Genomic DNA, 27,578 nt, shown 5'->3' with positions numbered 1-27,578 from the left:
ATTGATTTGCTCACTCCCATTATTCACATACTGAGAACCATTCGTAAACTTAGCTTCGTCAGACATTTCATGGAAAGTTTTCCTAATTCAAATAAATCAAATTCCAATTCTCTTTCTTTCTAGCTTCTGGTAGTGTTTTGTCTATTTGTATTTATTTGAGAGACAGATGGCTATAAAGAACTCACACAGTTCACCCCCTAAATGCTTATGTGGCAGAAGTTAGGCCAAGCTGAAGCAGGAAGCCTGGAACTCAGTCTGAGTCTCCCGCATGGGTGGGTAGCAGGAACCCAGCCACCTGAGCCATCACTGCCTCCCAAAGTGTTCAGGAACAAAAAGTTGGAACTAGAAGTGGATCCGGGCCTTGAACCCAGGTGCATGTGGGCATCCCAGGGGCAGCTTTACTGCCCAAACACCTGCTCCAGTAAAAGCGGTCTTCGTCTGTGCCATGTCCCGTGTGCTGCTCCCGCACCCATGCTTCGCTAATGCCGAACACTGGGAGAGGGCCTTTAAGCTTCTCTTAGTCAAGGTAACACTGACACAGTAACTGCCCTAGTTGGTCAGTGCAGGTGGCTCTGATGCTGTCAACGCGGAGAGTCGGTGGAACCTTGGCTGCCTCAGACATCACTGCCCTGGGGCTCAGCATCCTGCAGCCTATTCAGAGTAGGGACCCTCGGGTGAGGTGCTTGCACCAAACCTCAACCTCATGAGGCATAAACATGGGGGAAAGAGAGAAGTAAAAGATACTGGGGAGTGGTAAGTGCTAAGGAGAAAACTATAAAACAGAGAGGAGGCGGGGTGTACAGGAAGCGGCTGCAATGTTAAACAGAGTGATGGGAAGCTAGAATATGGCAAGAACCCAGAACTGAGTCGTGGGACAGTCCTAGTGTTCAAGCTGAGGCAGAGTTGGAGGAGGTAGCAAGAAGAAGAAGGAAGAGTTAGTCAAGAAAGAACGAACCAGGAGCCATCACAATTTGAAAACCAACTGAAAAAGCTATTTCCCATAGGAAGGGAGGGCACACAGAGCCAGAAACTGCTGACGGGATGAGACCTGGGACCTAACTGACGACCACCAGGGACCTAACTGACGACCACCAGGGACCTAACTGACCCACCTAACTGACCACCACCAAGGACCTACCTGACCACCACCAGGGACCTACCTGACCACCACCAGGGATCTTGCAGTTCCTTCTTTCTCCTTGTCCTGGGCTTGGACAGTGTCTTCACTATGCCACCTGCTCACCTCACTCCCCGTGAAGATGTTGGTGCGCTTAGGAGTTGATAAAAACCCCGAGAGTTATCTCGAGGCAGCTTCTGTTGTCTACTATCTCAGGCCAGCAGTAAGTATCTCTCCTGAGAAGAACTACACCCTCGTATGGAAAAATAAGGAGAAATCAACAGCTAACAAATCCTGGACATGGCGTTTGGTGTAGTGGTGAAAACCTTATATCCCATCGTGGAGGGTCAGGGTGCAAGTCCCAGCTGTGCTGCTGCAATGCACAGCTGGGGAGGCCACCATGTGGGAGACCCAGCTTGAGTTCCAGCCCCCTGGTTTCAACCTAACCCTAACTCTAGCCATTGCAGGTAGGCATGCAGGAAGTCACCCCGAGGGAAGAAACTCCGGTCTCTCTCAATGTTTTAAATCTTAAATAATTCAAATTATCTTGCTGTATTTAAAAAAACATGTTTTACTTTCGGACAAAGCATCAGGTAGAGAATGTGTTTTACACACACACACATAGCTTGAGACTGACATTTGCCAAGGTCACTGTGTACACAGTGACATCCAATATGGGACAGCCAGTTTTCATCCTGGCTTCTGCACTTCTGCTGAGCCTCCCTATTGCTGTGCCCAGGGAGGCAGCAGATGGTGGCCCAGGTACTTGGACGCCCACCACGTATACAGGAGACCCAGATGACATTCCAGGCCCCTGACTTCACACTAATCCAACTCTGGCCACTGTGGCCATTTGGAAAATGAAATGGCAGAGTGAAGATCACTTCTCTGTCATATTGCCTTTCAAATCATTATATAGAATTTATATAGAATCACATATAAGATTAGTAATATATACACAGCTAATGTATCTATACATAACTAATTTTCATTACTGTGGTAAAATACCTATGAAAATAAAGTGATAGCAGATTTCTTTTAAAATAATCTCACAAGGCTGGTTTGAGAGGCTGAATTGCAAGATGTCATATCTTGGAACAGGGTGATACTAATCACATTCATCTAAAACAGATGCCCATGCTTGGCTTAGAGGCAGGACTCCAACTTGTTTAGTCCTTCATGGATGCTTCACAAACTAACAGATGTTGCCAGACAGGAGTCATTTCCACCGCATTAGTCACGCCCAGGGCCAAGCCCCGTGTGCCATCTGCTTTTGGAAATAAAGCTTTATTATATCACAGTGGCGTGTGATCTTTATGCAGCGTCTACCTACTCAGCTACACCGCTGCGTAGCTAGAACAAAATCCCTTTGACCCACCAAGTTAGAAATATTTACTATCTGCTGCTTACAAAATATTTCTGATGCCTGGCTTGGACTTTAAAAATAGACTTCTGGAAAATGCTGTTGAAGACATCTGAGTGTCACTGTGTGGACTCTGCCCCACTTGGCTTCAAGGGGCACACCTTAGATGTTTTTTAAGAGGCAAAAATCCACTCCCCTGAAGTTTTGTGCTAGGTCACTGCTTCTCCTAGTGGGTTTGCTGGACTGGTAGCCACAACATCACCTGGAAACACCTGTAAAACGCAGATTCTCAGGCCTTACTGTCCACCTGCTGAGCTGCAGCTCTGCGAGTTCCAGCACGGAGTCCATGCATGTAGACAATCAGATAAGGGCTGAATTAAAACCAGCATTTCTAAACACCGCTTCTGTGATAATTCGTTGGAGAGATTTTTGCATAATAGAGATGGCATTGTGAGAAAAACTAGGACTGCCTCCTGATTTCTCATCATCACAAAGTGATGTACTTAAGCGACAGGATGTAGTGAGGCACTTTGGTGTAAGACAGAAAAGTAGAAGCAGTTTACTTCTTACACTGAGAAAGATAATGCTAGCACAGGAGAAAGTTTTCCAGCTGATCTTTTCCCCATATAAGATTGATGCAGGTGCAGCTGTAGTGTTGCTATTTTCCTTTGCTTACAGATGTAATCCATGCCTGGAGCTTCAGCCCTCTGTGCATTGAGAGAAAGGAATTGTTCCAACATTGAACAGTCGCGGTGTGGAGGGAGCTAAAGATCTGACCCCAGGAAGCAGGCAGCCATGAGTCTTGGCCTTTGTAAACCAGGAGAGAAGCAGCAACAACAACAAAAGGAGCAAATGCATGCCTCTTTTAAAATATCATAGATTGGCATGTTTGTAAAAGCTATCAGATATGAATCTGAGAGATCACACACATTTGCCCAGAATTCAATAGAGCTGGTCTATACCTTCAGACCACAGAATCTACTATGATGTGGTCTTCACTAGCCACTGTGCCATGACTGTATTGTAAATTATACAGCCACTCCAGGACAAGACAACCAATAGCGTGCAGCAAATACACACTTCAGTTTTCATAATGAGTCTCTTCTTGAAACCCAGGTCAGGTGCTTACTGGTTGTGAATGCTGCTCTAAGTCTCTACACCTCAAATTCTTCACCTGTACAATGAGGTAGTATCTCTATCATAATGTTACTGAGCAACTGGAGTTAAACATATGCCACCACCTGGCCCAGTGCCTGATGCCTGCTGAGTGCTCAGCAGCTGTCATCTCCCCTCAGGGGAGAGAAACTCCGTCACTTGGTCCCGCATACTTCATCACATGAACTCATTCACACAATCCATCACCTATAAGTAACCCTGCTGGGGCCCCTGGAAGGCTTTTCAGATGTGTTGCAGTTATTGTTTCCTTGTAAAAAGCTACACCATCAGTGAAAACATGGCCTTTTAAAGGAAGCCACAACTGCAGAGGCTCCAGTTTATCAGCCACTGTTGCCAAGTAATTGCCAGAAACATTGTTGGAATTACAAGTCACAGTGTTGGAGGCTGAAGAAACCCAATGCATTATATTCCAGTCCTGACTGGGCAAGATCCAAATGGGGAGTTAGACACTAGAGTCAAGCACATGGAGATTGAAAATGTCACTTTTTAAAAATTTATGTTGAAGCTGTTGGAGACCCTGACTTACCATGAGCATCAGATAAATCTGTCTAGCTCAGCTCTCAAGAGACCTCCCGGAGAAGTGGGGCTGTCACCTCTCCACCAAGACGGCTGACTGGCCGAGGCTTCTGAACAGAAGGTCCATTCCTGACACAGCATGACTTTTAGAAGGTAATCTGCATCCAGGCAAGACCTAGGCTGTGGGTGTGGGTGTCTGGAGGAGTGGTGGAGCCAGCACAGGTTGTGATGATGCCCACGGCCTGCGGTGCAGTGCCTAGGTGTCACTCTCAGCTGACACCCTCTGGGAGGCACCAGAAGAGGGCGCAAATCATTGGCTTCCTGCCAACGTGCGGGAGCCCTGGGATGAGTTCCTGACTCGTGGCCAGACCCCACCCAGCATACCTGGGTCATTTGAGGGGTGAGTCCGTGGATGGGAATTCCCTGTCTCTCTAGACAGTAATCTCACCAATGTGATTATTCAGTTAATATGAAGGGAGTGAAGGAAAAGCAGAGGCTAACGGTGTCATAGTAACGGCACTCCCTCCAAATGGAAACATGGAAGAGGAAGGAAGGTCCCCCAAGAACTGTCATTCAGGTTTCTTGCTAAGGATTTAGAAACAACAAAGATTTGAAAAAGACACCCAACTAAGCAAAGATTTGTTGTCACTTGTCCCAACTGTGGGTCAGAAATCGGATTGAACATCAATATTAAAACCATAGTAATCAACCGCTTGCCTTTGTTTCACATATGATAATGGCAATTAATTACTCTAACAACCTTGATACTGGACGGAGTTCATCTCCAGCATGTCAGTTGCTAAAACAGATTGTTCACCTCCATGGAAACAGGGTAAGGCTTCCAATTCAGGGACACAGTTCCTGTGCAGCCCAACAGGAGGAAGCAGTGCTTCCAACATATTCCTCCTGCAAGGGGAAGAGGGAAGACCCTTCGTACAACATTGTTCCCACTGGCTTATCTTAGGTCCAGTTCTGTTAGGTGCTCATGGTGAGAGTGCGCTGTAGAAGTGTAGGATGCGGGCAGGCATTTGGCCTGATGGCTGTCAGGTCATTGGAGATGGCCACACCTCAAAGGCTGCACCTGGCTGCCGCATCCTGTCGTGTGCACCCTGGGAGGCAGCAGGCCACGGCTGGAGCAGTTGGCATGTTTGCAGTGTATCTAAGAGATTGAGATCGAGTCCCAGCTCCTGACTTAACCCTGCCCGTTGCAGATATTTGGGGAGTGAAACACACAGGAGGAACTCAGTCCCTCTGTCAAATAAATCTCCTTGGCTCGTTTGCTTGGTTTGTTTATTCCACACATTCAGAATTTAGGGTCTTGTAGGTGTAACCCAGAGGGTCAAGTGAAAAGGGAGCACCCACCCTGGACACTCAGCATGTCTCTCTCGAGGTCTTAGACCAGTGTTGGAGGGCCAGTAGGCAAAGCCTGCGTAAGGATGCCACAGGGCCACCGAAGGAGCGTCAGTTCTACCTTCTGCAAAGTACATCAACAGTACCTAGCCTGGACAGTCCAGTTTTTATAACTACCAGTTGTTCCTGTCCTTTCAATGGAACTACCCCCAAGGTACAGCCCCTAGGGACCATGCATTTCATTTGGGCTTTATTTCACAAGCACTTATCCAAATTATTTCTGAGTATGAGACACATTAGGAAGCAAAATGTTATGTAAGAGGAATGGCATGTATCCGTCAGAACAAGTTTACAATTTAATGGATGAAATTGTGGTGAAAGCAAGGCAGAGTAAAATAATGGACAAGATTTTTTAATAACCAAAAAAATAGACTACAGACTAGGAACCACTCTGGAATAAATAATGGATACAAGCTGTGGGAATTAGGAAGGATCTCCCAAACTGGTAATACATGAGTTAGACTTCACACACTGAGCTTGGAGTCTGTTTCTCATTCACATTCTAAGCCACTGGAAAGAACAAGAAATATGTCACGGAACTATTTCTGTTACCTATAGGGAGCAATGAACAGATGTGGTTTTAGGCCTGTTGGCCAGGAGAGCTTAATGATACCCCGAAATTAGGCAGAGTTCCGCAGTGAGCCTCACCTCCACTGCTCACCTACTGGCTGTGAAAGTGTGAAGGACACCTGTCTTTGAGCCTGGGAGCTGACAAATGAGAGCTTCTCAGAGGAACTCAAAACCAACGCTCTCTAAAAAGGCAACTTTGTGCATTTGAGGAAGGCGAGGACCACTGCAGTCATCCTGAACAGTGACCAAGAAAACAACTTCTTCAGTATCATTTGGAAAGTCCAGGTTAGCATAACTAGCACGATCTCCCTCATTTATGTCCAAGTCCAACCATGTGCCCTCCCATCTCCCACCAGCTCTTCCCCGAAGAGAAGGCCATGTCTTCCCAGGAATTTTTAAATCCGTAATTCCCAGGGCAGCTCTACTGCTTACTAAATTTGCTAAGAAGCCAAGAAATCTGAACGGGCTGTGGACTTAGACCCTAGTACATTTGTGTGTGTGTGAAAGTATTATAAAGTAAAATGAACTAGAACTACTCTGATTACCTTACGTTTGGGAAGTCAGCTCAGCCTTTTGATGTGGGATTTCAACAGGACAGAGACTAGAAAGACAATAGCTTTGTTTGACAGAACTTTCTTGTAAAAGCTTAGATCGACTACATTAAAACATTCAGCCTTGATACAAGGGCCCCAAAGAAAATAATACTGGCAGTTTTCCTTTTCTGAAAGTTAATATTTGCTTTTCGACCCAGGGGATGGGCCATCACATTTCTATTGAAATTATTCATGGGAAAATTGCTTGGATGTCCTAGTAATATACTGGCAGTAACAACACAGTATTTCTATCACAACCAACCGCACGCCAGGGAATAACTGCTTCCATTGATTAAGTCAAAAGACTAGTCGATTTATGAGCATATAATAAACTTGGAGTTGATATATTGGTTTTGTTTTATTTATTTATTTATTGCATCTGCATCTCTTTCCAGCCTACAGAATCCAAAGGATTTAGCAAGCTGGTTGAAGGACCCAGGAGGAGGCACTTGGGGAGTGACATAAAAGATTACCCATCCCAAATCAAAGTTTTAGCCTTTTGGACACAACATAAATTTGCTTTCTCTCTGCATACTATTGACCTTAATGAACGTGTAATCAAACACTGGGAAACATTCCTGCAAATTCTTTTTCAGGACTTCTTAGAGATTGAAATATAAAATATACTGCTTTTTATTTCATCTTTATGACTCACTTATACACTTAAAAGAAGCCATTTATATGCTTAACATACAATAAGCATATTTGTGTTTAACCACAGAATTCTTAAGTGCTTTCACTTAAAACAACCTCTGTGCATTAGATACTATGAATAATACAAAAATATATCTTGGGTACTCAGGTTCAGACCCCCATTTAGACTTCAAAAACCAGAATTTTCTGAGTGCCAACTTGACTTCACAAGTGGAAAACACTATACCTTGAATTTGTTTCATGTAATTATTTAAATTAACATCAACATGTGTGTATAAAGTGTGCATGTTTTAAATGGGGTCCTATCCACAAACTATTTCATTACATATGTGGAAAATCTGAAATGCCAAACATTTCAGGAAAGCACACCTGTCAGCCCAGGCAGGCAGGCAGGTATGTCAATCGATCAATTGATCCAAGTAGACAGAGATGCATCTCTGTTCTGGGATACGCACGGCTCCATATTATGTTATTACTTTTGTGAAGTCTGCCATGCTCTAAAGTTTTCCAGTAAAAAGGAGATAAAACAGACTCAGCTGACACGTGCTCAAAGTCAAACAAGGAAGTGAGCGTCAGCAGCAGCCAGAAACCATGGGTGTGGAAAGGGTCGCAGAACGGACTCTGAATCTGAGATCAAAGAGGCGGCGGTTTCTCTCCAGTTCCAGACAGGCAGCCCAAGGAAAGGGCAGGTGTCGTCTGAGAGTGAGATGGTGCAAGGCCTCTGGACAGAGCAGAGTAGGTAGAGATGTGGCAAGTCCTATGTAAGTCCGGAAGGATACTGTTGGGTGCTGAGTACACTGTCCAGACCAGAGAAGACATGGAATAAATGCCTCATGGTTCCCAGCATCTGATTCTCAAACTGTTAAAGCAGTGTCCTGGCTTCAGGAGCTGAGACAAAGTAGGCAGCAAATTGATGCCCATTAAAATAAGACAACTTGGTTGTACTTCTGTTACTACACAGCACCTGCTGCTGTTCCTCAGATTTGTTCTGATGGAAAACTATTTTGGTAGGTTACACCCCACATAGCCAGAGGTGACCTGGTTTCCACGGATAGAATTAATCACAGGATAAAAAACCAGACTGTTCACATAGAGAGTTGAATGAAGAAATAATACCCACATCTGTAATATTTTTATGTTCGTGCTGTGTTATGATATTGGTGTTTATGTCTCCGTTTATATCAGTAACATTTGTTTTACATAGCTGGCATTAAAACTCTCCAACATCAGCTATGGATAAATCCTTAAAATATGAATGATTTAAGACACATTCTTCGCCATCAGGAAGCACATGACCCCAGCCCTGCTCAGACCGGTGGCCTGTCATTTTTAAGGTCACCTATATTTGCCACACATTTTCCTTACAATGCTCAGCCAGGCCGAGTTAAGCCAGTTTAGATACATTTATTTAATTTTGGCTTTAGTAGGAACCCAGGCTGAATCACATGACAAATGTTTAAGGCTATCTTATACAAGGAGTTAGGGTTCCCTATAGAATTGGAAGCTGTAGGTCAGCTCTGCAGTTGTTAAATCCATCATCCAGGCTTACATATTTAAAGACAATAATGCTTTCTGTTCCCAAACTGGGAAAGTTGGAGAATGTGGCAAGCTCCCCGTCTGTCCCTCCTTAGAAGAGCTCCACGTTGCTCTTGAAGTAAAGCCTAGTGGAAACCTCTGGAAACAACCACAGGTCTTTGGTAGAAAGTGAGAGGTAACTGCAATCACTAAGGAATTAACCTAGTTTTCCCCAAAACCAAAAGAGCAAATATTTATAGAAGGGTCCCTGAGAGACATAGATACAATTATTGTTTTTTAGTAGAAAATAGTAGAAATCCTATTTTCACTGAGTTAAAACATTGCTCTATGAGACCCTTCCAAGGAATTTTATTGAAAACATAAAGAAAATGTCAGTGAGCCCCGTAAATCCAGCCTGCTTGCACTGTGTATTCCCAAGGTGTATTTTAGTGATAATAAAAAGGCATCATACTATTTGTGATATTTTAAGGAAAACCATTTCATTACTATGAACTCGTAGCCTACATATGTTCATTGAAGCTTTGCAAATAACTTTTTCTAGAGATTTTAAAAATAATTTAGAAAATAAAGTCTGACTAGAATACAATGCAAAAGGAAAGAGCTAAGCTAAGGGAGGTGGTGGGGAGCCCACAGGGCTTCACCCGCTCGTGCAGCCCATGGGGGCTCCTCAGCAGGAATCACTTCTGATTCCTCTGGAGGGAGCTTTGCTTGAAAACCATCTGTAAGTGCATCCCCAGGTCTTAGTGACCTCCACAAATTAGTCCAATCTGATGCTCTCCGAAGATGAACGAATAGTGCAACCCTAAAGCGTCCACCAGTAGGCTTTAAGAAGCCGTGAGGCCCTTCACATTGCTAGAAACATCTTGGAGTCTATCAACACGCGTGCCTGCTTTTCTACAGAGGGTCACAAACTTTCATCTGAGTCACAAAAGATTTTCAGCTCCCCAAAAAATGAATAAATAAAATTCAGAACTATTGCTCGAGATCATTACTAATTAATCAATTTTCCTGTGTCAGGGACAAAGGCATTGTGAGGCTGTGTGTGTGTGTATGTGGATGTGTCTGTGTGTGGATATGTCTGTGTGTATGTGGATGTGTGTGTGTGGATATGTCTGTGTGTGTGTGTGGACGTGCCTGTATGTGGATGTGTGTGTGGATATGTCTGTGTGTGTGTGGACGTGTCTGTGTGTGGATGTGTCTGTGTGTGTGTGGACATGTCTGTATGTGGATGTGTCTGTGTGTGTGTGGACGTGTCTGTATGTGGATGTGTCTGTGTGTGTGTGGACATGTCTGTATGTGGCTGTCTGTGTGTGTGGACGTGTCTGTGTCTGTATGTGGATGTGTCTGTGTGTGTATGTGGATGTCTCTGTGTGTGTGTGGACATGTCTGTATGTGGATGTGTCTGTGTCTGTGGACGTGTCTGTATGTGGATGTCTCTGTGTGTGTGTGTGTGTGTTAGCATGCACATGTGTATTAATTGCTGCATCTGTGGTTCTCACACCAAAAAGAAATCTTGGTGTTAACCACATCTTATTTAAACCAAGCCTAGTTGTAGGAATGTTCTTAGGTCCTCTCTGTTATAAAGTGGAAATTTAAATTAGTCAGGCTTTGGGGGCTTTTATTTTCTAAGAAACAACTCTCTGTGTGCTTTCACCGAAGGAAACAGAGAATGTGGGGGCACAGCTAAATTCAGAAGTCCTGGGAGCGGGTGGTCCATCGCTCCACCCACTTTCTGGTACTGAACCACACAGCTTCAGGGGCGGGATGCCAGAGACGGCTGTCTCTACCCTCCTCTGTGAAACAACAAAACACAAATCGTGACATCTTGGCCTTAGCAATAAGCCCCATTTTCTTAGCATGTTTCAGTGTGGTTTAAAACAGCACCCATCTTGACTCACTGATGTCTTAGATCGTTCCTTTTAGGAGAAAAATTAAACTCTGAGAAGCACCGACTTTGATCAGGCCCTGGGAGACTAAAATACTTCTATTTTAGAAGTAAAACAGGTCATGTTAGTCAAGTCTATAATCTCTTGCTCAAAGCAAAACACCAAATCCCAAATTATTCTTTGTTATTGGGAAGCAGTTTCTTAGTTTAAAATTGAACCACAGCCAAAAGGGTTAGAGAAAGACCTTCGACTACCGACAATGTTTTTCAAATCATATTTAAATGAATTTTTGCTACTTCTATCAAGTAACTGCTAGGGGTACCCTAAAAAATTATCTCATTTATACAATATTACCCAATTTCCCAACCAATGTGAGGAGCTTGGGTGAGAAAACAGTATGTGATATCGGGTGAGAAGGAGTTTTCAGTGAGCAGTGATGCTGCTGGGAATGGCACTTGGAAGTACATTTCCTTCTCTCGCCTCACAGACAATTTTAATACTTGCTCCGACACGTTGAGCCACACAGTACTGACAGGAAAGCAAATGTGGCCTGAAAACACAATGCCTGCTAGCACAGCATAAACAGCTTAAATACTTTCATTGTGCAAATGTGTATTGACCGACTGTCACGTGCCTGCCGCTTTGCCTAGCAGTGCAGGACACGGTATTGGCAGATACCTTGTCTCTGGGAGAATCTGTTATGACTTTTAACTGTTAAGAATCAGTGATTAAATTGATCATCTAAGATTGGAAAAAAAATGCACACATGTTTTAGCCAGGGGTGTATTCAACAAGTAAAAGCAACCCATGGCAGATTCTGATAGTCAATAAAAAGAAATTTAGCCATTTTCTTTGCCATTCTGACAACTTCTGGAGGTTGCCAATGTTTAATTTTCCATTTTTCATCTAAAAACTAAACCACTTGCTTAGATCCAATCTTTTGGCTGCTGGCCTAGTACTTCTTGACCAATTCTTCTCTCCCTCCTTACCTGTGGGGCACCTGGTAGCTAGACTGACCATCCTGGGGAGAGGGCAAAGTCCTACAGACCTGGTGGGAAAACTGCAGAACCCTCTCCTGTGCATTTTCACGCAACATTTCATCCCTCCGTATCTTGCTACCTCCCCCGTGCTCAGTAATTTTAGTTTGTGCTTTTTGTTTTTCTTTTTTTTTTCCTTTGGTTTGCTGGCTTTCTGTTCTCTTCCCCTTTTTTCCTTTTCTTTTCCTTTTTTAATGCAGGAATTGGTCAAGGCGTCCCAGTGGTGGCACTCATCGTGGAAGGAGGACCCAACGTGATTTCGATTGTTCTGGAATACCTTCGAGACACTCCTCCGGTGCCCGTCGTCGTCTGTGATGGGAGCGGACGGGCATCCGACATCCTGGCATTTGGGCATAAATATTCAGAAGAAGGCGGGTAGGTGATGTGCCACGGCTCAGGGCTCAGGCAGACCATGGTGTATATGAAGCCTGTGTTCGTTCACAGCTTATAAAAGCGGGGATTCGTGTATTAAGCTTTCAGTAGCTCAGCTAAGTGTTCACATAAGAACCAGCCAACAACAAGTTACCTAAAGGATGTTTGGGAATGTGGTGGGGGAGAAGACAGGGGCCGGTTCTAGGTGCCTTATGAAGCAGGATGCTTCCTAACAGCTGTCCTAGACTGCTCTCACACCACCACCAAGGAGGCCAGAGCAGGTGGGCTTTTCCCTCTGTGTCTGCTCACTCTTTGTTCTTTGATACAACAAAGTGGAAACTGAGCTTGAACTCTTGAAGCCCAGGCAGTGTAGACCACACAGTGCTTGTTAAGAACCTGAGAGAAGCTGGACACGCTAGCCTGGGATGGACATACCCCAAACAGCATCTTGACTTCCCCACCCAATGCCCACCTCCCTGTTGATGTTTTGACATAGAAGAAAGGTTATACATCTTACAGGTAGGCGGTGGACAGATGATCAGAGAAAGGAAGTGCTTTGTCAGAGGACACACAGTCTACTGCCCCAAGCCAGCATCCTTCCTGGTGTGCTATCAAAATTCACTGATACGAGTTACGTGCCATAAGATCTATGTCTCTTCACTGGCCATGTTTTAGATTGTTAAGTACGCTTAAACTACTATCAGCTCTATCTTTGCATTCGCATTACTAAATGTTTTGTAGTATTCTTCATATTTCAAAAAGAGAGAAATCAACATAATCCTAGATTTAGATCCATGTCTAACATGATCATTCCCTTTTCTGGTGATTTCTTTCCTTGCTCTACTGACACCCTTATATCCCTATCGCAAGATGAGCGCTATAGAAGTTCTTCCTGAATCCTGAAAGACTATAAATACTCTTTCTCTCTCATGTAAATCTGAAGTGAGGGCTTTAAAATTCACAAAATACATCTCAAATTTATCTGAGTGAGGCACCTGGATGTTACTGAATTTTCCCACATCCCTTCTGCAAATCTTAGGTGTCGACCATGGACCACAGGCGTGATGCGAACTACTCAGCAGTGAACACCTGCTATTAATCTTCCTCAGTAAAAATGCACTCATGTAGGATTGTAGCATTAATTCAAATCAGTTACTCTCATCTAGAAAAGCCATTTTCTTCAAATCTTTTATTGTCCAAATTGTTGAACTGACCTCGAGTCTATTGTATTTATTGTTGTTGATTGTACTTTGGGGAAAATACTAAATTCATAAGCAAAAACCCCTAAAAGTCTTGAGTGAACTATAAACAATCTATTTCTTGGTCTAAACCTACGGAAGCCACATGCAGCATGTTAGAGACAGACCTAAACTTTCAAGCTTAGGGTTTTACCAGTTGATGGTATATTCGAGATTTTATTTGCCTCTAATGCAGGAATGGCAAAGTTTTCTATTTTGAATGTCAACTGTAATCAGTTAGCAATGAGATGTGTTAAGAATGAAGCCTAGACCGCACATGAACTCGGAGAACAGGGAATTGTGATGGATCAGCAGTGTCTGCTGAGGCAAAGAAAGGAACTGACAGTCAACACGCCCTGAGTGTCTGCCTTTACACCACGGTGAAGCCAGACATCTGACACTCACATGGTTAAGATTACACAGCAATCATCAAATAATACAATGAATTATGAACCCAGTGAAAAAGGGAGGAATCTCAGTTGCCTACAGATGTGGTCTATTTTTAAAAATACAAGCAGTATCAATCCCAGCAGTGCTTAAGTTATTAGATGACATCAGCATTTCCACACAAGCCCAATCTGTAGGAGACGGAGGCCAAAAAGCTCTTCATTGGAGGTTACATTCGGAAAAGCCAAATGAGCAACTCCTTATGTAAATAAATAAAACAACAAAAGTAGAGGAAATTTTAGATTTTTCGGAGCACCTCAAAGACTGATACATGACAAATTACTTTCAGGTGAGAATTTATATCTGCTCATCGTCTTTCCCAGTACCTCTGACATCAGCATGCCTGACAAATTGAAACTAGTATTTCATAGTGCTTCTATCAGAAGGGTCTTGACATCTACTCTATTCCATTAACTTTATGAGGTAGCTTTGATCATCACCCCCTTTCTAAACATGAGGAAATTGAGGACAGAAAGGCCAGGAAATTTGTTAGACATCTCAGGGCTGAAGAGGGATCTGCCCAGGCAGACAGATGCTAGAACCAGTGCCCTTAACAGCTTTGCCGTTTGCCCAAGGCAGAAGCAGCCCCGGGACTCTAAGCGAGTTATTTTGCTTCCTTCAGAACTGAGTGACTTCAGACAAGGGAGGAAGCTGTCCCAGCCTCCATCTTCTCTTCTTTCTCATCAATACTAAGCCAACATGGAAAACATGCCTCATAAGAGACACCTAGGAGTCTGCGCGTGTCGCGCACAGGCTGATTCTCATGCAGGAACTAACATCTCGACGACCCCTCTGGCCCCATCCTGATGGTGTTCCCTGCTGGGATGCCACTTGGAAGGGACCCACAGGAGGTGCTTTTCGTATAAAGTTGGCAGAAGAGCCCCCTGACCATGTGGCAGCCCCTGTATTTCTTGGCAGCCCCTCAGCTTTCACTCAGGGGTGCATTCATAACCAAAGGCAAAACAAGCAAGAGAAACCAGAATGACACAACCAGCACAGTTTAGAATGTTTCATCCAAATATCCCAGCAATGCCCAAGGCGGACAGTTTGGCCACTCTGTCAGCCTCAACAATATCATTGTCCAATAGAGTCTTCTGTGATGACATAAATGTTCTGTTTGTGCTGCTCGATTAGAGAAGCTCTGAGAACTTTTGCTGTGGCTACTGTGATTAAGAAATTGAATTTTTTATTTAATTATAATTCATTAAATTCAATTAGTCATACCTGAATTTCCATAATTGGTTTCCATCACATTGGCATGCTCGAATGTCTGGCACATTTCCAGGTCCCAAAGGGCTTCAGAACAATTCCTAGAAAAAATATTAAAAGAAAAGTTTGTTTTGGTTCAAAAGAATTTTTGAATCAAATGATTAGTTTTTTTTTTTTGGCAATACTTTCTATGAATGAAGACCTCCTGTGTTTGACATTTCTAACTTCATATTTCTAAATATTTATCTTCATCCATCAGCAGTGGGCCATATGCAAAGTTTGCTTTTCAGCCTAGTGCTGCCAAGGCAACCACAGGCGTGATGCAGGCTGATTGATCTCAGAATGACATTCTAAAACTCTAATGGAAATGTTTCCCACTGTTGGAGAATTCAGAGAGAATATCATCCATCTGCTAATTCACTTTCCAAGTACCTGAAGCAGCCCAAGCCTGGCCAGTCCAAAACAGGAGCCCCAGACTCCAACCCAGTTTCCCATGTGAGCCACCATCTGCTGCCAGCCAGGATTCAACAGCAGCTTATTAATGACACCCACTTCAGTCTTCACATTTTTCTTTACACTCTTCCAGCCAACCAACATAATGTATTCATTCTACAACTATTCCTTTGGTCTACCGTGTTCTCAACACTACTCTAAGTTCTGATGAACATGTAACAGATAAAATGGATAAAGATCCTGGCCCTTGTAAAACTACAGCAGTTAGACAGTGTATAATACACACAAGGTGTAATAATGTTGGGAGTGATGAGCTATGCAGGAAGAAGCCAACGGGGTAGTGAGCAAGCTTTTGTTGAAATGTCTTAATTAGGATTGAGGAAAGAAGAGAATACATTTTCTCCTGCACAATCTGTACAGCCCCAAAGTTTACGACTGGGCTAGGGTTTTCCTAGAGTCATACATGGTATCAAGTGCCAGCTTTCAAATTCACATAATATTGAAGAGATGCTAAACACCGCTTTTACCTACCTCACAACCCCTAACTCATCACCCACCTTCTGCTTCTTTTAATATATGTCTCTGGCTTCTGTTTTACTGTAGTAACCCAGTTCTCCAGATTGGTTTTTTTTTAGTAAATAAAAAAAAAATAAGAAATGATCACCCTGTGGACAGTGATAAATGAAGTTTGTTGGAAAATGGTTTGAATCATCACTATATGTGCATGCTGTGTCATTATGGGCACTTTCAGGTCCTTCCAATGACCCACTTTGCTAGATGAATCCTGAAGAAAGACCCAGGTGAACAACTTCTCTGGGTTAAACACAAAAGCAAGGGCAGGGCTACTTTATCTCACAGGATTAGATGATAGACCCTGTGTCTGGAGTTGACCCTCAAAGAGTGGGCAAACTAAACACCTAACTAGGCCAGCCCATCGTTGTCACTGTTCCATGTCCATCCCATCTCCCCAAGCCTCCTCTGAAAAGCATCCATCACGGTTAAAAAAAGCATGCATTGAACCTAAATGATCACTAATCCTAAGAGTTGCTGTTAAGCCTAATTCTTGAGCAAAATATTTATGTAACGTTCAGTTCAAAAAGGGAATTTGGGCATTTGGTAACATAGTAAACCAACTCTGGAAACAGTTAACTTCTTCCCACACAGAAAGTATAGAACAGGTGTATACAGAACAGGGACTCCGTAGTGTCAACACACCGAGTCGAGCCTGGCGTAGGCCCATGCCTCTCTGCTGACTGTGCACAAGGCCAGCTCTGATGCCTTTCGGGTACACAACAGTCAGTTCCTACCATAGGCCTCTCTTCGCATCTGCTCTAATGGCTATCCAGATCCTAACACCTGGTTAAGATGGCATACAACGATCTGAGTAACAGTGTCAGGGCATCCTGGCATCACCAGGCGATTGACTTGTGCATGACCTTGATGAATAAAGATCCAAGAACTAACAGGCTCCCTCCGTTGGTCCCCCGACTCCGTCGTTTTGAACAGCCTTTTCCATCCCACTCACGCACCTAGCTCATCCTCCTTGCACAGCAGTACTACAGTGTGCCTGTTCTCCATGAGCGGTGTCTCTACCAGATCATCTTCCTGTCGGTTAACTTGTTTCAGTTCTGAGTTAGGCATCATGGGATTCCCTTCAGGTCATGAACATTCCCTAGGAGTACTTACTGAAGAACATATGTCAGTTATTCAACCACTCTGTTGAATACCAGGTACTTTCCATACCTTTCCACTGTTTCCCCATAATGACACATACTGCCCCCACTGGACACATGAGGTGTTGAAGGCTTAAAGAGCCTGCATCATCATCTTGAATCTTCAATTCATAAACAGAAGAGTTGTGTTCTATGCTGCTCTATCAGTTGCATTCTAGTCAGAATCATTGTATCAGTTCTTAATTCCAAGGGTGCTTCAAAATATTCATGGAAAACAAAACTTGTTTAAAGTAAGTTTTCTTGGCACAACAAAGTTTTGAAATCTGTACGGTTCATTCATTAGTGTCCCCATGAACCTTTTATAGAGACTCTCAGTATCTGGATTTCAAGACCTGCTCCAAATCAAACATCTTTTTTCAAAATTTATTTTTTTACTGGAAAGGTAGATTTGCAGAGAGGAGAGTCAGAGAACGGTTTTCCATCTTGATATAATTAGAGGCTGGAAAAAAATACCTGGCCCAGGAATGGCAATTATTTAGTGTGTGATGAGTGTACTGAAGGTCCATATCACCTCAGCTCTGTGTGAAATCACAGCCCAGTTTCAGAGACAGATCCTGGATTTGAGAAGTTAGCCTACTTGCAGTAGCCCATGGCCTTTACTGCTTACATGATTTAGCCAAAGCCAAGACAGCAGTCAGTTGTGAAATTGAGCTCAAAACTACAAAATTCCCAGTCTTTCAGCTCTCCTGACTACTAAAGTCTGTAATGAACCACAATGCACATCATTCTAAACTTCTCATGACAGGCTGATCACAAGTTACAGGCCACTCCCGTAAGGACGTCAGGAAACCCGGACTTCACTACAGATGGTTGTTCATAGAGAACAGCATTTAAGTTATCAAAATTCAGCACCTGCAAACAAATGACTGGATCTGTCAAGTGGCTAATGAGCCCTTGCACTGTTCATCACATCATGGTTCCTGTAGGCTTAATATCACAGAGCTTCCTACACTCACCCACTTGGGTTTATCAAGTAGACACATGCCCAGGTTTGAGTTCTCATTTCTCAACTTGTCAGTGAAATTATGGCACAACACAGATGTGGTCCTGTGACCCTCCAGCTTAACACCTTCAATGCCTCCTCCTTCCCTGGGGGATAAAAGCCACCAGCTCAAGGACAGTCTCCCCAAATCTCTCATGCTGTTCTATCCATGTACCCTCTCTGTTGTCCTATCTTATTCCACTGTTTAATTTTCTCTCTCGATTCCAGCAATGCTGAGATAATTTTTTCCCTGTAAACTACACTTCTCATGCCATCCTGTGTCCTGAGAAAGCTTTTATCTGATTCCACCTCCCAACCTTGCTAATATGCATCTGTTCCAGGGGCGGGAGCAAAACAAAACAAAAGAACAGAACAAGAAAAAAACAGTATTCCCTCAGAGAATTCTTTTCTGACAACTGCAAGGACGCTTATCTAAGGGGGTTTCAAAAAATGCATGGAGATAATTTTAATGCAAGAGGATTGAAACCCATGCCCAATTTTTGCTTAGTGGGAATCTCTCAGGACATTTTTGAAGTCCTATTGTGTCTGTTACAAGGTTCTCCACTTTTACTGCTCACAAGCACAGCTGAGCTGCTGGTTCTACCTTTCTACTCAATGAACGCTGGGCGTAGATTTACCTCTATGTCCCCCTATGCCTGGCACATGCCTTAGTGTCTGCCAGCAGTAAGGAGGGCATTCAGCGTGCATTTGCCAAATGAACAAACAGTCCTAGGCCAGTTCACAGCTAAGGACTTAGAGTTAACCCAAATCATTTAGACAATCGAGAGAGGATCTGCTATCATTTCCTTTCCAACCCTAGTGGGAATGGTAGGACACATTTTTCCTGGAGGAGCCAAGAGATAATATAATCACCTGTCGACCTAGATAACTTCCAGGATTCTTACCACCACTCTGTCACGGGGAACATCCACCCTCCCCAAAACAGAGTGAGTCCATGTGATACACACTCAGGCACAGCAGGTCACGGAGGGAAAGACGTTCTTAAGACTCCCATCGAGTTGGTCTTGGTTTCACAACCAAGGAAATTCTGTAGATGCTTGCTCCAACAGCCACCGTAACGAAGGGAGGCACAGGCCTAAGACGTGTGGAGTAAACACACAGAGCAGGGTTTAGCAGAAAGAGCCGGGAGGGCCCTGGACAGGACCAGGCGCACGAGCCCCCGCCCCCAGTTCCGCGGCATCTTTGCTTTTCATCATTTCTGCCCTCATTGTTCTGTCTATGACATTGGACATGCAGGTTGTTCATGAAGTTCCTGTACGCATCAAATTATATCTTTCACTATTCTCCAAGATCTTGCTAATTCAATTATGAAAGCAATTTATAAGCTGTAAAATACCAGACAGATTGTGGTGATTTTGTTGCTGGTCCCACAGAGCAGTTTTATCTGCTTGGTGATCTGTTCATCAAGTGAGTTTTTTTTTTCTTCTACTTTTTGATGGCGGGTAGATAGATCCCTTCTGACTAGCAGGAGAGCAGTTAAACAGCGGTCGTACCCAGTTAGATTCAAGACATACTTGTGCAGTGATTGGCTGTTTGCATCTCCCATGCCTTCATTCATTCTTCTAGCATAAAAACAGTCTTAATGATGTAGTTAATACTTCCTCATGCACCAAACTTTTGCTCACGGAGTCAGAAAAAAATGGTGACCTGAATCATAGTCCAGATAGGTAATCACCTAAGTGGAATGTTAAAGGAAATAAAAAGCTTCTGTTTATTTCGGTTTTTATTTCTCAAAAATCCACTAATAGAAGCAAGGGTTTAGCTTAAAGGTTAAGACAGCCTCACACCATATGGGAATACTTAAGTTTGATTCCCACCTTTGGCTTCTGCCTCCATCTTCCAGCCAACAGAGACCCAAGCAGAGACCCAAGCAGTGCTGGCTTCCGTAACTGTGCTCCTTCAGCCTTTGGGGGAGGCCTACACTGTATTCCCGGATCCCAGCTGTAGCCCTAACTACTGCAGAAATCTGAGGACTCCACCAGTGGATAAGAGTTCCCTCTCTGTTCAAAGCAACTTAGTCTTTTATTTCTTTGAAAGTTTTACAGATTTATTAAAAAGGTAGAGTGACAGAAAATGAGAACGAGAGGGAAATCTTCCATCTATTAATTTATTTCCCAAATGACCACAACCACTGGGGCCAGGCCAAAGTCAAAATCCAGGAACTTTATCCAGGCGTCCCATAGGAGACACAGATAGAATCCGAGCAGCTGGGACTCAGACCAACACTCCAGTACATGTTAACTTTACTAGGGACAGATTAACCCTGTAGACCATAACACAGTCTCAACAATAAACTTCTCTTTAAAAAAGATCCACTAATGGCATACTGCGATTTCAATCTGCGTCAGGGACGGAACAGTGAACTCACACTGAGATGCAGATCATGAATTGAAGGCATATTTTCTGAGAGCAAAACTTAAGCGCATTAAACACATACCATGAAATAAGGGAAGGCAAAAAAAGAACTACATCTTGCTATTTTGCTGTTTGGTTCTGAGACATTAAAATGGATTTATTTTTAAATGAGCTTTTGAAATGATCAGTCAAGAAAACCAGAGGAAAAACAACTCCTGTCTAAAGTAAATCCTTGTAATGCTTTCTTGTACCCTGTAATATTTCTACTACACAGAAGGCAGTATGGTGAAGAGTATCATGTCCAATACCTTGAAATAGCCAGAAGAGACGACTTGGAATGTATCATCCCAAAGAATGACAAACGTGTGAGGGGACAGCTATGTTAAATACTTTACTGCATAATATATGCATGTTCTGACATGAGACACTATGCATAATTACGTGTGAATTAAAAACAGCTTGAAGTACATGCACTGACTCAGCCAGGATGACCTCTTCTTGTGTTTAACTGCAGGCTTATCAATGAGTCTTTGAGGGACCAGCTGCTGGTGACTATACAGAAGACATTCACCTACACGCGGACCCAGGCTCAGCACCTCTTCATCATCCTCATGGAATGCATGAAGAAGAAGGAACTGGTATGTAACCCCTCCAGGCGGCCGGGCCCTTGCTGGATTCCTGTGCTCACTCTCTGCTGAGCTCACAGCCCTCCTCAGGTTCCGTAGGCTCCTTAAACAGCCGAGACATGGCTCTTTCTGCCTTGGAGTTAATGAAGTATGTACAGTTTTAGCATCATTTCCTTCGGGACTCAGCTGAAAGTTGCTGATTGCCTCCACCAAAAAGGGTTGAGGAAACGAAACAGGTTTCGTGCAGGAAAGCGTTTCCACTGATGACGGGTTAGGGTTGGTGTTTCAGCTTGGCTTATGAACAGTGGCTCAGTGGTATGCTTCGAGGCATACATTCTTACTGACACAGAGTTTGGTCTCATATGCTAGTCTGGACAAGTCATAAATGGACACATACACATTCCCCCAAGGAATGCTAGAAACATTGCTTTTTCTAAACTGTCCTCCAGGAGCTACTGGAACCTTTCTTCCATCCAAGTAAAATATCATCCAAGTACAGAATAAGTAGCCTTAGGGCAAGCAGAAACAACTGGGGCTAACATTTAACAACCACTGGCTCGACACCAAGCAGGGAGCACAGTCCGGATACGTGAACTTGAGTGATCTCTGCCCCTGTCCTGATGAGGGACAGTTATCTCCCTCACCTTACAGACGAGCAAGCTCCAATGCGCTTGATCTGTAAATGAGAAACCAAGGCTCAGTAAATGCAAACACAGTGGTGTTTATCTTAAACTGTCTCATTGAACCAATGAAGCAGAATCAGTCCCTGCCTTGGATGTCCATCAGGCCTCCGCAGGGGGCTCTGCTCTGAAAGGCAGCTGAGCTCAGCTGCTTTCCAGGAAGGGTGGCAAGTCAGCCAGACAGAAAGATCAACTCCTCTCCAGAAAGCGCACACAGAGACTTGGAAGCATTTCTGCAGCTTCCAGGTGAGAGGAGACGTACACACGCAGATGAGGGGAGTGGGCCAAGGCTTCTCACTGTCGCGGAGCCACAGAATCGGAGAGGATTCAAGCAACATATTCGCCCCTGCAGCTGCTGTCACTGGACTGTACTGACCCGGAAGTGCCCCCTCGTGGTCACCCTCAGTCTTTGAGGAACACAGCTGACTGCACACAAGCCTGTTTGCTCCCCTCCCAAGGATGCACCCGACACCCTTAGCTTCTGTGGTCACAGAGGGGATTTTCCTCTGAGCCCCAGCGATTGGCCACTGCTAACTTGAAAGCTTGCCGGAACTGGATTGTCTCCCCTCTCTGTTCCTCTGCTCAGTGTGTCTGGTGCTTGGTGTGCATCCCCAAGGCTGAGTCGCTTGGTTCTAATTCAACTAGGACTTCAGCGGACTGTCCTTGTGTTCTTCTCTAGCTCACAGGACAATTGTAGGGAGCAAGAGAGCGGTCTTTGTTTTCTTTATAAGTTTCAAACAACATCCAAGTTCCCTGCTTCCTTTAACATATTTGACATGGTAATCCTTCATTAGTTAACTACTTCCAGTTCGAGCCATATGCTGTCACCACATTCATGGTGCTATCTGACAAACAGAAATGCTCAGATTTAATGTGGTTGAACTTACCAGCCCTAGGGCAGATGCTGAGCCTAGTCCTCAGGTACCATGTCCCAATCAGAGGCCCTGTGTGGACAGTGGATGTGGACTGTGTCCTGTGACAGTCTCCCAGAAGAACTGAATTGTGCACCCCACTCACAGCTTCAGCCTCATGTCAAGTTGCTGCAGACAATTGGAAATTGAACTAATGTATATATGGGAATTCAGTCAAAAAATCCCATTCTTTCTTATTTGTTTCTACTTCTTGCTTAATTAACTATTCCCTCTACCTTAATGCCAAAATGATGTGTCTATTATCTTCTAAATTGTGTCTGGTGTCACCGTTCACAATCTGTGACCCAACAAGAACTGATTTTGCAGACGACGAGAGCGCTCCTGCGGTTGCCGCACTGATCAGCACCATTCACACAGTGGTCATTACCTAAAGCTTTGTTCTCAGCCTTTTCTGTTGGTTTGTTTCTTGCCATTTTGTACAAACTTTTAGTTCCCCCCCATGACTAATTTGTCCTTAAAATTCTGCTCTTTATTATTATTGGAGAGGCAGAAAGAGACAAATGTCCACAACAGCCCTCATTGAGCTGAGTCAGTCCTGATCACACGGGTGAAAAAGCCCAGGTGACGGGCCCCTCCCAGGCTGCACATCAGCTTAAGCAGGAACAGCTCTTGAACCCAAGTAATTTAATCTGGAACATACACATCCCAAGTGGCATTTTAGGTTCCTGTTTCCTAATAAGGCAATTACTTCTGTGGTGGTTTGTTTTGCTTTGTTTCCCGATTCTGTCAGCTTTTTTCTTTATGTATTTTGAGATTAGGTCACTAGGCTTAACCTTCCAGGCTAGCTATATTTGCTAGTGAGTTATTTTTCTGTCACTGGTCTGTGACATTGTTTAGTCCTCACAATGCCTTTGCCTTGCATTTCAGTTCATTTACTGCTAGTACACTCACATCTTCTTTTAGGATGGAAAATTCCAAGATGACCCAGCCCTCCATTATGGGATGCAGGTATCTCGAGCAGTGGTTTATCCCACCATTCCACGATACCTGTGCCCTCTGATTCTAGAAACCGTCAGCTTCATTCTGGTCCTTTTTCTTCAGAAGGACCAATGCAATGGGTCGCTGCCTGAGGCCAGGAAGGAACCATCATCCTCTCTGCCTCTTCCGAGCTGCTGGACTCACTCTCACAGGCTTTGTCGTGGGAACCAGCTCTGAGCTTGTCACTTCCTTGCTCGGGTAGCTTATAGGGCTTCCTTTTTTTTTTTTTTAATTAGTAGCTAAACTCTTTCGTGTTGCTGTTGAGCTTGAAGCCCCCTCACAGCCTCTATCACTTTCCCCTTAATCTTTCTGTTTCTGGATTTTGCAATCCCTATTGCTACCTTTCTCTAAATAACCATTCTCCCCTCTGCCATTTGCACTTAATTCTTACACAACTGCAAGCATCCAGTGTGATCCAACTGTGACATCTCATAATTATTAACTATTGTTTTCAACAGTAACTATTGTTTTCAACAGTAAGGCCTCCCAGCCTGTGTCTAAGCCATTCATTGGTGGAAGCTATTATGCATCACTGACACAATGGGTTTGTATGTGTACCTTCTGCTGTGTTTAATAATTATAATAATCTGGCTTAAACAGTACATGAAACATCTGTCAATGACTGGCAATACATAAATTAATAATGTCCACTTAACCTACATCTGGATCAAATGGACTTTATTACTTAAATGAAACAGCCAAATGTCAAACGTTTCCAATAAAGATGAACTTATATTTACAGTTAAATATTTAAGAAAGTCAAACACCTTACTAAATAAAATTATTTCTTAAAGCAAGTTTTTAAAGTAAGGTATTTATGCAGCTATACTCATAACCAAAGTATAAAATTTTAAATAGCTTTCTGAACATTATGTGATAAAAATCACCTCAATTTCTTTAACCTTCTGATTGCTGTTTATGGAATGTTGTTAGCATCTTTCAGCCTCTATGGTCTGGTAGCAGGGCTTCCTGCCTGTTTTCCTACAGTTCATTCTCATTGACTCCAAAAAGAAGAAGCAGACATGGCAACTGTATGTAATGGTATGTGGCTGTACTCCATCCTCAGGGTACACAGCATCCACTTTTCACACAATGTGCTCTCGGTACAAGGGGCTAGCCTTGCCATTCTCCAAGACCCCGCATTCCTGACTTCTACTCATTCCCACCCTATTTTTTCTTGCCAAGAGTATTGTTGCTCTTCAATGCTAACTCTCTGTCTTACATCCCCCGTATAATCCATCCTGCACATTGCAGAGGTTGACCATTCTGTGGGGTTTCACATGTCAGATCCATGGCAGATGTGCAAGTTTCTTTGCTTGCTTATTTGATTTGAAATAGTACATTAAAATGGAAAAGCCATCCATAGCTTACTGGTCAGAGAAAAGTAGGCCATGTACAGAATGTGACCCACAGGCAAAGATTTGGCAGCCGCTTGCTGCAGCTCAGAGCCAACCAGGGCACTCCTTTTTAATATGCAGTACAGTACTTTGCATGCAGTTCCAATCTTAAATCCCATTACTCCTGCAAGAACTCTTCAATTAACCAACTAAGCAAACAGATTTCCTTGATGTCATTGTTATAACTTTCTTCCATTTTTTGATTTTCCTGTGCTTTCAAGCTTGGGGCATTCTCCAACTATAATCAACTGCCACATTGATGTATGCTTGGAATATCCTTAGTGGATTTTTTTTAATGTGTAATGCCTTATTTCGATAAATCTCTGACTTCCCATGTAAGGTCTCAAGATCTGAATCTGTGTGATTCACTGTGCTTTTCCCATGCATTTAGTCTCCCTTATCATGCTTAGGACCAAAGCCAACACATAGCAGACACTTGATAAATCCTTAATGAATGACTGAATGAACAGATTTAGCTAAATGTGTATTAGTGGGGATGACATATACTCACCATCCATACATTAAAATTTCTACCAGCCTGGAGCTACCTTTCCTTAGGTAGTTAGAGATTTGGATTTTTTTTTTTTTTTTTTTTTGAGCCACCTGCTTAAGTGATTGCACTGCTGGGAGGCAATCTAACCTGGTGGTTATAGAGAACAAGCCCTAGAGTCTACACCTAGCTGGATGATTATAGAGAACAAGCCCTAGAGTCTACACCTAGCTGGATGATTATAGAGAACAAGCCCTAGAGTCTACACCTAGCTGGATGATTATAGAGAAAAAGCCCTAGAGTCTACACCTAGCTGGATGACACCTGTGACTTCATCATGCCTGGAGCTGGAACTACCTCAAGCCCAGGGTCCTCCACATTAAAACAGCAGGGTAATACGTTTGCTAGAGTCTGCCATCTTTGTGGCATCCTCCTGTTCGGTAAAGGCTCTGCTTTGATTTTTTTTCCCCCAATACGCGCCAAAAAGCAACACTATCCAAACGTTCTGAGTGGTCTGAGAGTTTGATATGTCCTGCATCCTCAACCACTGCAAGGCTAAGAATCACATGGTTTCCCATCCTGCTAATGAGGATCCCATACTCCACGGCTCATCAGCCTCCTTTGAACACTGGGAGGGAGAACAGATGGCACTGATCTCTGCCGTGCAACCAGGTCTCCGGACACCTAACCGCACCACTTTCCAATGCCAGGCCACTCAGCTCTCTTGTGAAGGCAACGGAAGACTCTTCCCCTCTACTAATTACAACATTTTAAGGTGACAGCTAGAATGGTAACTTACAGTATGATAACTTTGAGGGCATCTATGAATTTCAAATAATTTTGAAACATCTATACAAATATAACTTGAATATTTAGTACTATTTTTGATAGCACTTATCATTTAGTATATCAAATAAACAATTTAATATATTTTAAATTCTCTTCTGCAATGTTCAAGTCAAAAGACCAAATCTAGAACTTGATGTGTGTATCAAAGTAAAGTTTAAGACTCCTGATTATTTATTTAAACCAAAAAATCAAAATAATTCCAATGCAAGCACAAAATGCCACATTGCCTTACAAAATATACCAGCTCTTCAATAGAAAGGACACAGTTTTACAAAGTCAAAGGTCCTACAAAAGTTCCATTTCCTGTTAAAAAAGTGCTCAATTCTCTAAGAAAAACCGGTTGTTTTAACATAAGAAATCAAAGTATAATTCTGAATAATACTAACACTCAATTCCTAGAAAAACTTTATAGACAGCTTGATAACATCTAAAATTTTTCTCACGAGCTTCATCTTTCATGAACCTTCCGTATACTCCTCTTATTATTTCTGATTTATCATTGGAAAGACCGAGTAACATCTTCTGGCTCGCTCCCCAAACAGCTTCAAGGCCTGGGGCTGAGTCAGGCCCAAGCCAGAAGCCAAGAACTTCATCTTGATCTCCCAAATGGGTAGCAGTAGCCCAAACACCAAAGCCACCCTCTGCTACCCTCCTGGGTGCATCAGCAGAAACAGAGCAGCCAGGACTGGACGCGGAGCTCCAACGTGGGATGCTGCCACTGGAGCAGCTTACACAGCACTTACCACATCTTTCATATCGTATAGCTTTACTTACATAAAAAAAGACTTTATAAAATAACTTTCTTCACGTGAGTTATTTTAGTTTTATTTACCAAATGTTAAAAATGTTTAATTAGCTTCTGATTAAAACCTAAGCACCAATTTTCAACTGCATTAGGTCATTTTCATTCATACCATTTCTTTGTTATCAAACATTAAGTTAGGAAACCAACACTGTA

At 43.3% G+C, this 27,578-nt stretch overlaps 1 protein-coding gene across 2 annotated transcripts in view; it reads left to right on the top strand.

Moving 5' to 3' along the window:
* LOC131477932 (transient receptor potential cation channel subfamily M member 3-like) overlaps window positions 1-12,237 on the top strand; it is a 52,919-nt gene extending 40,682 nt beyond the window's left edge. For both annotated transcript variants that reach the window (XM_058657290.1, XM_058657289.1), the window contains one exon: window positions 12,059-12,237. In XM_058657290.1, the coding sequence (XP_058513273.1) occupies window positions 12,059-12,237 (179 nt within the window). The remainder of the gene's footprint in view (window positions 1-12,058) is intronic.
* The last annotated feature ends 15,341 nt before the right edge of the window (window positions 12,238-27,578 follow it).

This window comes from Ochotona princeps, chromosome 31 (assembly GCF_030435755.1).
Source record: "Ochotona princeps isolate mOchPri1 chromosome 31, mOchPri1.hap1, whole genome shotgun sequence".
In the NCBI taxonomy this organism is placed as follows: domain Eukaryota; kingdom Metazoa; phylum Chordata; class Mammalia; order Lagomorpha; family Ochotonidae; genus Ochotona; species Ochotona princeps.
Note: the sequence above shows the minus strand (reverse complement) of the source record. Positions and strands in the feature narration are given on the sequence as shown.